Source organism: Mobula birostris, chromosome 10 (assembly GCF_030028105.1).
Source record: "Mobula birostris isolate sMobBir1 chromosome 10, sMobBir1.hap1, whole genome shotgun sequence".
Classification (NCBI taxonomy): Eukaryota; Metazoa; Chordata; class Chondrichthyes; order Myliobatiformes; family Myliobatidae; genus Mobula; species Mobula birostris.
Window position 1 is genome coordinate 89,954,745 of NC_092379.1, and position 13,242 is coordinate 89,967,986.

General features: G+C 39.7%; 1 protein-coding gene across 2 annotated transcripts in view; it reads left to right on the forward strand.

The window, feature by feature from the left end:
• Nucleotides 1-13,242, forward strand: part of chm (CHM Rab escort protein) — a 122,681-nt gene that overhangs the window by 83,126 nt on the left and 26,313 nt on the right. For both annotated transcript variants that reach the window (XM_072270533.1, XM_072270534.1), the window contains exons 9-10: nt 6,271-6,348; nt 12,311-12,415. In XM_072270533.1, coding sequence (XP_072126634.1) covers nt 6,271-6,348; nt 12,311-12,415 — 183 coding nt within the window. The remainder of the gene's footprint in view (nt 1-6,270; nt 6,349-12,310; nt 12,416-13,242) is intronic.

A 13,242-nucleotide genomic window follows, 5' to 3' on the forward strand; every position in this document is an offset into this window, starting at 1 on the left:
CCCTCCATTCAAGGGTCAGCTGTAGAAAGGTGAACAACTTCAATTTCTTGGGTATCAACATCTCCGGAGGGTCCAACCTGGGCCTTGCACATTGGTGCAATCATGAAGAAGACACGTCAGTGGCTCTACTTCATTTTTGTTAAGTCACCAAAGACTTACAAATTTCTATAGATGTACAGTGGAGAGCATTCTGACTGGTTGAATCACAGCCTGGTGTGGACCCTCCAATACATAGCATTGCAAGAGCCTGTAGAGCCTATAGACTCAGACAGCTCCATCACAAGCACAGCCCTCCACAGCCCTTTTGATGGCATCTTCAAGAGGTAGTGCCACAAGATGGCATCTTGCATCATTAAAGGCCCTCGCCATCCGAGTTATGCCCTCTTGTCATTACCATCGGAGTAAGTACAGAAGCCTGAAAGCACGTGGGCAGTGATTTAGAAAAGGCTTCTTCTCCTCTACCAGCAGATTTCTGAATGATCCACGAACCCTACCTTTTTTTTTGAACTATTTATTTTGCAAGTTACAAATTTCTATCCTTGCACTGTACTACGGCAAAACAACAAACTATGTCATGTAAGTGATAATAAATCTGATTTTGACCTAATTAAATTAATTTTAATTCACTGTTAAACATCATTTGGTAGCTAAGGCATAGGTTACTCTCTGGTGAAGAACTTCAGGTCCAAGATGAGCAGCAGCAGCTCTCTTGCTTCATTTTACTGATCTGGCTGGCTGAGACCTGAGCTAGTTACAAAACTGGGGTAAGCGGTGAGGGGGAAATCAATAATGATCCTTGACCATGTATTTTGTCCTAAGTGTATCTGCCTATTAACATTTAGCATAGAATTATTGTGAGGCCAATTCCCTTCTTTAATATTGAGAGAACCCTTCAATTTGTTATGTGCATACCATCATGTAAAATGAGATGTATTTTGAGTCCACTTGGTGATTCTAAACCAGATACCTTATAAGGTGCTGTAGGTCATCAGCAGAAGCAGAACTGCCCCACCAAGATACATTACCTTTAACTGAAAAATATCCTCTCTCTACAATTATACTTAACCAGAGTTCAATCAATATTGAAGACTTTTCCAGCATGATCCTTTCATTTTTAATTGTTCCTGGATTCTACATTGTGCTCCTCCCTTCATTAACATAAAACATGAACTCTTTCTTTAGCTGATGCTGCCTAATGTGGAAAATAGTTTCAGTATTTGGCTTTTCAGTTATTGCAGTTTGACAGTTTTCCACATTTTATCAATTATGCAGATCTCTAACTTCTGTATTAACTGGCAGCATATTGCTATGACTTAAAGTATATTTATTATCCAATTATGTATATATTATACAACCTTAAGATTCTTACAGGCAGCCACAAAACAAGAAGCCAAATGAACCCATTTAAAAAAAAATACCGGCCAATACCAATGTGCACAGAGAAAAACCAAATTATATAAAAAAAATAAAAATAAGCAAATGGCATCTAGAATGAAAGTGAACCCTCAGACACGAAGCCCAGAGCAAGCCCATAGCCTCGGCCTCAGTCAACAAAAAGCAGAGTAAACATTGCAGAGCAGCGAGCAGAACCAGCCTGACCCTCACCTCTGGTCCCGACATCCTGCCTTTTCAATCCATCCAGCTGGGCGTTTAAAATGTCCACACATCGGGTCATTCTTGCTCGAAGATGCTGAGTCCTGTTGCTTCAGTACGTTCTAGGCCTGGACCCTGCTGCCATGTTACAGCCAGTACACAACCTTTCCAAATCAGCCTTGCAGTTAGATCAATGAAATCTTGCTCTTGATCCCCAAATCTGCTTCCTCTGTTTCTGACTTTCCTCGGCTCTACTTGCCCTGACTTCGTCTTGAATGTGCCTCTGCCTTGCTCCAACTTTGCCTCGTACCTGCATGCTTCAACCCTTAACTCAGCCTCACCTTTGTTCACATTATTGTTTGCGGTGATTGTTTACCATAATTTTTAAACAGAAAAAATGTTATTAATAATGTAGTTGTATTTCTTGTTAGCGACCAATAAGTTGTTGCTTGTCCTCAGCAGCGCCATCTTAAACTGGAAGTAAATTTTGGTGTTAATATTCAAATCCAGAATACTTAATTAGAAACCAAATCTATAAGACAGAACTGCTTTACTTGCGTGGTAGTTTTTAGCCTTCAATAATCTAGTAGTTCATTTCCCACCTGAATGTGAACTGTCATTGTTGAAGGTGATACTAATTTAAAAACATAAGTTTAAGATGTTGATTAATATCTAACATCTAGTGTCTAAAGTTTGCACTTTCCAGTTCATGATTAATGTAAACATCTTGCTGAAAAAAAAAACCAAAGATCAAAGTGACTTGCATCCAGCTCCTTCTGTCTCAACATAGTTCTGACCTAATCTACCACCTAACCATTTATTGGAAACATTCTCATCATTGTCCTTTCATAATAATTTACATCCTTAAATAGTTTTGTCATTGCAATAAGATTAGATTGTAAAAATTGATCCCATATTGACTAAATATGTTATGTCATAACAAATGTTGCAGTGTAGTCACATTCATGATGGATTTCAGTTTTTTTTTTATTTCAGCATCAGTAGTTCTCTATGGTTTATTAAACATAATTCCCGAATTGGATAGTTTAACTATTTAAGTGTATGAGCAAATCCCATTTTGTATAAAAGCTGCATATAATTACTATATAAAGCTTTCAACAGATGCTTTAATTAGAATATGGAAGGGTTTGTACTGCTTTAGGTTCGTTATTTCTAACCCATATTAATTGTGAGCCCTTGCCCCCATCACTGCCTTCAAATCCATCAAAATTATTAACAATGCTCCCATACTTAATTACGCTGATTTATTAGGGCAAACACAGTTTACTATTCAAAGTGCAATATGTTCTGTTGAAGTAGAGTTGTATTCCTTTAAAGACAAAATACTTGATCTGACCTACTTCATGTTTGTGGTTTGATCTAGGAGCGTTTTGTTTTTAAATGTGCTTTTGTGCAAAGCAGTAGCACTATGAAGATCATTGTGAATCCAGAGATGGCATGACACAATTTTTGCAAGTCATTCAATGGATAGTGACAATGTTCACTGTGCATTAAGTAACAAAGAAATTGAACTGTGATGGGACCTTTATTTTCTGACCTGTTACAAGACATCAAGTCAAGGAGATTACTAATGTCCTACAATTGTGATGCCACTGAGCTTACTCGGGATCTGAGTTTAATCTGCTGTGAGCAAAGGATGCAGATTTTCCACTTCGTAGCAAAGGCATAGGATGTTCTTGAGTCAGGAACTGCAGGCCAAGACCAGCAGTAGCTTGGTCACTGTACTCTACTGATTTAAGATGGCGAAGAGTGTAGTTACAAAACTGAGGTAATATGGGAGGGGGAAAATCCCTTTTTCATGCCCCTTGGTGATATGTTTTGTCCCAAGTATATCTGTCCATGTCGGTTTTGGGTTGTTATAAACACAATCATTGTGTAGCCTTATTCCAATTTTTCATATTAATAGACCTCTCCATTTTGTTATATGGCATATCATTGATTGTAAACCAAGAATGAAACAGCAAATTTTAATTGTTTGATGTTGTATGGAGTATTAAATATTGGAATATTCACATAAGATTAAAATGGAAATTTGATCCCAATCCAATAAGGAACTTTATTTTGGTTATTTGAGGGAATGACACATGCAGTGTCTGTAAAAGTATTTAGCCCCCAACACTTTGCTCACATAAATGAACATTGCAACCAGGGATTTTGATCAATTTAACTGAGAATTTTTATTTGTGAATCGCATGCTCCTTCATTTTCACAGTAGAGCCACCCCAAAAAACAGGGAAAACTGTAAAGCATGAAAAACTGGAATGTCAGTATTCATCCCTTTTTGCTCAGAATCTAGTTGAACTATCTCTCGCATCTATTAGAGCCAGTAGTCTTTTTTGATGTGTCTATTAGCTTTGCACAATGTGATGGAGTAAGATTTGCCTAATCCTTCTTGCATAATTGCTCAAGCTGTGCCATTTCCTTTGGGAAGCAGCAGTGGACAGCAATCTCGAGGTCTTGCCTGAGATGTTCAATTGGGTAAATGTTAGGGCCTTGATGGGGCCACTCAAGGACTTGAAATTTCTTCAGTTGAAACCACTCCGTGATTGCTCTGGCAGTGTGCTTTGTGTCATGTCCTGCTGAAAGATGAACTTCCCAAGTTTAAGCTTTCTGGCAGAGGCTAGTAGGTATCTCTGTATTTAGCAGCATTCATCCTCCCATCAATCTTGACCAGATTTCCACCGAAAAGCATCCCCATAGCATGATGCAACCTTCATACTTTACAGTAGGGATGATGTTACCTGGCTGAGATTTACAGCACACATATCATTTGGTGTTGAGGCCAGAAGTTCTACTTTAGTTTCATGGAATCACAGGACCTCCTTCCACATCTTTACAGTATCTTCAAAGTGCTGCTTGGCAAGGATATACTTTTTTTTTAAAAGCCAGTACTACTTCCTTGCCACTTCTCCATCTATACACATTTTGTGCGAGGCCTTAGAGATTGTGGAGCCATGAACTTAATCTCCAGTTGCAACTACTGACTTCTGTAACTCACCCAGAGTGCCTGTTGGTGGCTCAGTAGCCTCTCAAAAGTGCCATTCTCCTCCAGTGACTTAAGTTTAGAGGGGAAGCCTGACCTAGGCAGCATAGCTGTGGTTTCGTATTTTTTCCAGTTTTTCATGATGGACTGAGCTCCAATATACGCTCAGTGCCTCTGAGATGGTCGTGCACTCTTCTCCAGATTTGTGCTTCTCTGTTATCATTTCCCTGACTAGTCTTGAATGCTCTTTGTCTTCATTTTGGTTTGGTCTGTTGAAAATAGACCATACTGTTGGACTTGGCAGGGAGGGGGGGTATTTATTTTTATGAATTCATTGAAAAAGATGATCCTTCAAATTTCCTCAAGAAATTGGGTGAGTTGATAAAGTAATACTGATATGGTGCCTTAGGAAAGTTAGAGTAGTAATTACAAAGGTGAAGGATTTTGTTTTGACATAATGTACAATGTTTTGTAGATTAGCTCAAAAATCCTGCTTTAACATATTTTAAATTTAGAAAATGAGACAATAAAATGTGAAAGTAGTTGCAAGAGCCGAATATTTTTCAAGGCACTGTATTTTAGTGTTCAATAGCCAAGTACAGGCCCTTCCCAGTAACTGCTGCCCGACTTGTGCACGGCTCTATGAGTGATTGAGAGAGCTGTGGTATGGATTTCCCAATTGCTGCAGGCATCTGCCATTGGAAACTCTGTTCACTGTTGGACCTCTGTAGGAGTGGAACCCTGCCATAACCTGAGGAGGACCTGCATCCCATGTTTTTTGAAATAACCATCTTTTGTACATAGCAACAAGGAAGATTTTCAGTGTATTTTACAGGGGACAACAGCGGAACTATTTCTCTTAATTGTGTGGCAATTACTGACTGCATCTTTGGGAATTAGGTTATGCAGTGCATGCACAAAATTGTTGAACTTGGTAACTGTCCCTTGTTAATGATGAGGGTGAATATACTAAAATGTTACCACTATTACTGCAGTAAAATCCAAGCAAATATGTTAGGCACCTGATGTAGTGAAATAATATTCGGGTTTGGATACATTGTATACTAATTCTGTCCATGACTAGAGAATGTTTAGTTACTCTGCAGGTCACTGCAGGAAAACTAAAGCAGATGAAAAACAGATTTTTAAGCTGCAAAAAAACCCTGCTTATTTGTATTAAGTAAAAAAAAGCTCGAATGCTTGTGGTATAGTCGTTGATGCTTGTTTTTGCTGTACTGAATATAGATATTCTACTAAATATGTAGACCACTAGTATTAAGGAAAAATTGGATTTAAGATTACTTTGATAAAAAGTTACTGTTTAATGAATTGTATTTGACAGTATCAAAGCTACAATTTTAATTCACTATTGTTTGAAGGTGATTAACATTTAAAAACCCTTAATTCTCTTTTCAATGAGGAAGTTATTTGAATAATGCATGTGCTCAGATAAAATGGAGTTCCAAATTCTTGTATTCAGTGTCAGGGCACAAATTGTTTTGATGTTTTTTGACAAATCCTGGATTGCCTGTAATTTCAAATAAGAGCTGAAACAGTTAGCTCTAGAACCAAGCTGAAACCTCACTCCAAAGTGCTGTTAAATCTGCTTGCTTCAAATTGTATGTTAAGATGTATATAAAAAATTAAATGTAAGTGATTTTGTTTTTCTGCAGGATGTCTGCAGTCTTTGGTGGAACATATTGTTTACGGCATTCAGTGCAGTGCTTGGTGGTTGACAGAGAAACAGGAAGGTAAGGACATAGGCAATGACCTATCTTTCACACAGCAGATTGGAAAAGAGTGTAAGGGCACAAGAAAAAGGAGCCGCCTTCTGAGATTAACTGTAGTATTAATCAAAGATCAGCCTTGATTAAAAGTTATTTGTGTAAAGGTTCAGCAAACAAGGAAACCAGGTCTGGAATATAGAAACGAAATTAATTTTTGAGATATTACAGCAGCTCCTGATCACCCAAGCTTGGAAGACAAATCATTTGAGCAGCCAGGGGCCAGTGATGAGTGATGTTAGTTTTTCCATGTGGCCTTACGTACACTAATTGATTTTCATCTGAAGACAAAAAGCCTCTCTGTTGTATTTTATAAATTGAGTTCACCAAAAGATTCACCAGATTAATCGCTGTTGATAATGCTTGTCATTCTAAAATTAGGAAAAACTTTAATGAATGTTCAGAGTTCATTATAGTAAATAGGGTTGCCCTTTCCCATTAGTTAAACTCATTTAAATCGGCAAAATTCAGCCAGTGTATTCCCATTTTAAGATTAGAAATGTTTCCCTTTGTCTCTACAAAGCTACCTTTTGTCTAAGGTGCGATTGCCAATAAATTGTTCTATTTGCATTTCATTTAATTTTGATGTGAAGGTTTTACTTTGTACAAGCTATCAGCTGCTAACATAATTGAAAAGTATTTGAGAAATCAGTGGTACAACCAAGGAATCTGTAGAGTTTAGGAAACTTCGCAAACAGTATCATATCAAACCTAGACCACTTGAACACTGCAGTGCCTTTAAAGATATTAACATATTAAGCATTCCAATCAGAATAAGAATATTTTAAGTACTTAATGTGGCTAATCTGAATGTGGGAAATGGCACTGTTATCTGATGGTCACTAAATTAAAAGAAAATGATGGTTGGAGGATATACTTAAAATTATAATGCAAATGTGGCATTCCTGCAGTGTCTTACATATTATCAGAAACAGTGCTTAGAAACATAGAAGAATTATGGGATGCTTGGCTGTTTAAGGTGCTCACAATCTAATATGATGGAGGTGAAAAGTCTGACTCAAACCTATGGCAATTACAATCGCATATTTTCTACTAGAGGAAGTAATTTAGATGATATACATTGAGACTCACTTAAGTTCTTTCATGTTGATAGTTTTGTTTTGTGAGTGGCAGTTCCAGATTGGTTTACATTTGTAAGCCTATAAAACTTTATCATTGGCATTTGCCTCTCATCGGTTTTCCTTGTATTCTTCAATACTGACCTGCTCCTGTTTTGCTGACAATTGAAAATCTGAGTAGTTAAGCAAGTATGCACAGGAAGTAAAAACTGTGTGATGTAAAATTTTCCAAGCCATTATTTCTCAACATTGATTAAACATGGTGTAGGGAGGAAAGAGGTGGGTAAGGACGCCAAGAGGCATAACACTGGAGGTGTGATTTATGTAGCTAAGTATCTAGTACGTTAAAAAAGATTGCATTGTTCAATAGTTCACCTAAACAGTCTACCTAACCACCATCTTTCTTCCACAACCAGTCTGCTGTTAAAACAGTCATCAAGGTCTTTTTTACCTGCATTCTATCATTCTAATACTTTGTTAGTCTCTCATCAACCCTCTGATTTCCGTTTCAAGTACAAATTTAGAAGTTTTGTCATTGTCCTTGATCCTGTGTAAATTCCAGCATGTTTAATATTTTCCTTATGCCTGTTATCTCATTCAGCTTGGCAACCCTCTGATCTCTTGCATTTTTCAACTTGCATCGTCATCATTCATAGCCATGTGCATGAAGTTCTCGAATGCATTCCAATTCTTAGAGCGACAAGAAAGTGGGAAGAGGTGAAAGTAAATTCTTACCCCTTTGGGAGTAAGTTACACCAGTGTGTTCTCATGCAAGGTCTGTTAGTGAAAATGAGATTGAAGTAGGATTGAAGTCATTCAGCTTGGCAACTCTAAACAAATTGAATTTGTTTAGGAATCCGCTTTACTTTGACCACTGGAGGAAGCTTAGTTTGAACAGCTTTTTTTGTTGGGATGGAGGTGGGTGGAAGAGAAGGAATTGGCTATGTTGTGGCTGAAAGCCCTGTATCTGATTATTTGTTACTCTAGATTTTGACGTTTGCGTTCTTCTGTCGTCATTCAAAATGTGTATGTTATGCTTCCGAACACTTACAGCAAAATCACAATAAAGAATGAACCATTAAAGATGTAAAGTGAAAGCTATCATCGAATCTCAAAGCTCAGCATAATTGATGTATACATTATGAAGCTTAACTTGGGGTGGGTAAAGGGTATAGATGTAAGAGGTTAAAGAATATCAATAGCTGTAGTGTGAAAAGGCATTAGGAAACCCAAATAATGGAAGTTATTGCAACACACATCAAAGTTGCTGGTGAACGCAGCAGGCCAGGCAGCATCTCTAGGAAGAGGGACAGTCGACGTTTCAGGCCAAGACCCTTCGTCAGGACTAACTGAAGGAAGAGTTGAGGGGGGAGGGGGAGATCCAAAATGATAGGAGAAGACAGGAGGGGGAGGGATGGAGCCAAGAGCTGGACAGGTGATTGGCAAAGGGGATATGAGAAGATCATGGGACAGGAGGCCCAGGAAGAAGGAAAGGGGGGGGTGGGTGGAATCCCAGAGGATGGGCAAGGGGTATATTCAGAGGGACAGAGGGAGAAAAAGGAGAGTGAGAGAAGAATGTGTGTATAAAAATAAATAGCGGATGGGGTACGAGGGGGAGGTGGGGCATTAGCAGAAGTTAGAGAAGTCAATGTTCATGCCATCAGGTTAGAGGCTACCCAGACAGAATATAAGGTGTTGTTCCTCCAACCTGAGTGTGGCTTCATCTTTACAGTAGAGGAGGCTGTGGATAGACATATCGGAATGGGATGTGGAATTAAAATGTGTGGCCACTGAGAGATCCTGCTATCTCTGGCGGACAGAGCGTATATGTTCAGCAAAATGGTCTCCCAGTCTGCGTCAGGTCTCACCAATATATAGAAGGCCACATCGGGAGCACCGGACGCAGCATATGACCCCAGCCGACTCACAGGTGAAGTGCCGCCTCATCTGGAAGGACTGTCTGGGGCCCTAATGGTGGTAAGGGAGGAAGTGTAAGGGCATGTGTATGTAGCACTTGTTCCGCTTACAAGGATAAGTGCTAGGAGGGAGATCAGTGGGGAGGGATGGGGGGGGACGAATGGACAAGGGAGTCGCGTAGGGAGCAATCCCTGCGGAAAGCAGAGAGGGGAGGGAGGGAAAGATGTGCTTAGTGGTGGGATCCCGTTGGAGGTGGCAGAAGTTACGGAGAATAATATGTTGGGCCCGGAGGCTGGTGGGGTGGTAGGTGAGGACCAGGGAACCTATTCCTAGTAGGGTGGCAGGAGGATGGAGTGAGAGCAGATGTGCGTGAAATGGGGGAGATGCGTTTGAGAGCAGAGTTGATGGTGGAGGAAGGGAAGCCCCTTTCTTTAAAAAAAGGAGGATATCTCCCTCCTCCTGGAATGAAAAGCCTCATCCTGAGAGCAGATGCAGCGGAGACGGAGGAATTGTGAGAAGGGGGCGGAGACGGAGGAATTGCGAGAAGGGATGAGGCTTTTCATTCCAGGACGAGGGAGATGTCCTTTTTTTAAAGAAAGGAGCTTCCCTTCCTCCACCATCAACTCTGCTCTCAAACGCATCTCCCCCATTTCACGCACATCTGCTCTCACTCCATCCTCCCGCCACCCCACTAGGAATAGGGTTCCCCTGGTCCTCACCTACCACCCCACCAGCCTCCGGGTCCGACATATTATTCTCCGTAACTTCCGCCACCTCCAACGGGATCCCACCACTAAGCACAGCTTTCCCTCCCCCCCCCCCCCCCCCCCCGCATCCTTGTAAGTGGAACAAGTACTACACATACCCTTATACTTCCTCCCTTACCACCATTCAGGGCCCCAAACAGCCCTTCCAGGTGACGCGACACTTCACCTGTAAGTCGGCTGGGGTGATATACTGTGTCCAGTGCTCGCGATGTGGCCTTCTATATATTGGCGAGACCCGACGCAGACTGGGAGACCGCTTTGCTGAACACCTACGCTCTGTCCGCCAGAAAAAGCAGGATCTCCCAGTGGCCACACATTTTAATTCCACATCCCATTCCCATTCTAACATGTCTATCCACGGCCTCCTCTACTGTAAAGATGAAGCCACACTCAGCTTGGAGGAACAACACCTTATATTCCATCTGGATAGCCTCCAACCTGATGGCATGAACATTGACTTCTCAAACTTCCGCTAATGCCCCACCTCCCCATTGTACCCCATCCGCTATTTATTTTTATACACACATTCTTTCTCTCACTCTCCTTTTTCTCCCTCTGACTATACCCCTTGCCCATCCTCTGGGTCCCCCCCCCCCGCCCTTTTCCTTCTCCCTGGGCCTCCTGTCCCATGATCTTCTCATATCCCCTTTGCCAATCACCTGTCCAGCTCTTGGCTCCATCCCTCCCCCTCCTGTCTTCTCCTATCATTTTGGATCTCCCCCTCCCCCCTCAACTCTTCCTTCAGTTAGTCCTGACGAAGGGTCTCGGCCTGAAACGTCGACTGTACCTCTTCCTAGAGATGCTGCCTGGCCTGCTGCGTTTACCAGCAACTTTGTTGTGTGTTGCTTGAATTTCCAGCATCTGCAGAATTCCTCTTGTAATGGAAGTTATTTTCATGTTACCATGATTTTTTCCCCTCCCTGTAAATAAAAGGGAAGCATATGAACAAATAGAACATAAGTTTAAGTCATTAATCTCAGTAAATGTTATATTCATCCTTGTGGGAAGTTTTTAGAAAAATATTAATGTGTAGTCCTTCAATGTGGAGCAGGGCATGGGGTACATTTTGTTTCATAAATCTGGTGATAAAATACTTGGTAGAATGGGTAGGTCACCTTTGTTTTTTAATGTTTCTTGACCTATGCTTACCTTAATATCAATATGTTTATAATTTTAGGGTAAACTTGCCTGCAGCATTTTGTTTTAAATTTTATTCTCTTCATAGATTAATAGAAAATGTCTGGTATTTATATTGTAAATTAAATTAAATCAAAAAGCATCTGGCAAATGGATTTAGGATGGCACAATTATCTGTTGTACAGCTTTAATTTGCAAAAAAATTTGCATATTTATACCTTTGTATTTCTATCTTCTCTATGGCTTGTATTTTGTCTTTAAGGTGCATTGTTTCTCAGGAGGTGGCCACTTGCATTCATTGGTCTAGATAATTAGCCACTGAAAAAAATGTATTGCTTCCGTTATATATCAAGGTCCATATATCTACATGCAGAGCATGGCAAGGAAGTTACAAGCTGGATTCCTTATATAATTCAAGCATTTTGAGAAACCTTGCAGAGATTTGAAATTAAGTTTACTAGTGAATGTTTTTCTTTCCAAATTTCATTATCCTGCACATTTAGAAACAACTTTCCAAACATTTAAATATAAATTAAATTCTGCTACATGATCACCATTTGTTTATACAGTTTAGATTCCCTAGAATCCACACTCTAGTGAGGTCTGGTTCCTTATAATATGAACACTTCAGTAACTCCAGTTAGCCCAAAAGACATTGGAATAGAATTAGGTCAATCGATCCGCCATTTGATCATGGCTAATTTATTTTCCCCCGCAATCCTATTGTCCTGCTTTCTCCCCATTAGTTAAAGTTAATTTCAGTTTAGAATTTGAGAATAGAATTTCATGAATACCACAGATTAATTTCATTATCAATATGTCATCATGCTATATTTACAGTTTGAACCAATCTTAGTGTAAAATAATCAAGTTCGAGCTGACAAATCATCAATTTAAATGAGAATTTTGTCACTTGATCGTTTTGTATAGTTGTTTGTGCCACCTTTTTTTTGATTTCCCTGTGTAGTTTGTGTATAATCAGTCATCTTGCCTATTTTCCTTCATTGTGCATTGTGTGTTAATTTGCAGATGTAAAGCTGTAGTTGACAGTAATGGCTATCGCATAGACTGTGAACATTTTATTGTGAATGATGGCTATCTACCTGAAAAAAGTACTAAAAATGTCCACTACGGGTAAGAGCTATTGTATTGTTCTTTAATAGGTATTCCTATTAAACTGCCAAATATAGGTCTATTTTCCCATTTAAAAATGACCACTTTAAGAAGGTTGTAATTCAAAAGAAAGCACGATCAACAAAATTTACATGGATGAAAAAAGTTTCCTATTATGAAGAGCAATAACATGGCAGAATTTTAATGTAGATTTTAATAAGTTTCTAATGTGGAAATGATTAAGAAGGAGCATGAAAAATTAATGATGGTGTGCAAGATGTTACATGATTGTAATGTGCTCTGGATCATGTGATGTGTACCTCTGTATTTGTGGTTTTCAGTTGTGTAGGTGGTGCATCTATTGGCATACACTCAACTGACCTGTTTTTATACTACCATTGAAGTTGTTCAATTACTTGTCGTACTGACTGGTCATTATATCGCTACACTGCATGTTTGCATGCAAGCCATGATCTTCACTGGCCCACAATTGTGCGGTCTCTGAGCAGAATGGTGTCATGTAAGGCTCTGGCATCTTCCCATCTTCTCCAGTCTTTCTTGCAAAGCTGCTTCTCCCTTCCAGCAGGATCATGTCAATGGTAGTTGAGCTGCAATATGCACATGTACGTACACAGCATTGGAAGCAGAACTCAAAGTCATCCATTTATTTTCTAAAAGACGCAAAAGAATCTCTGCAAAGCAAGGTGCTATACTGACCTATCCCACTGTAAAGCACCACTCACTGAGTCCACAAGGACACCTTGGAAAACATTGATTGCTTCCCTGTACTGGGAAACAAACCTCAATGAAGGTAGATGCTGATAGTGAAAATCATCAGTGTGTACAAT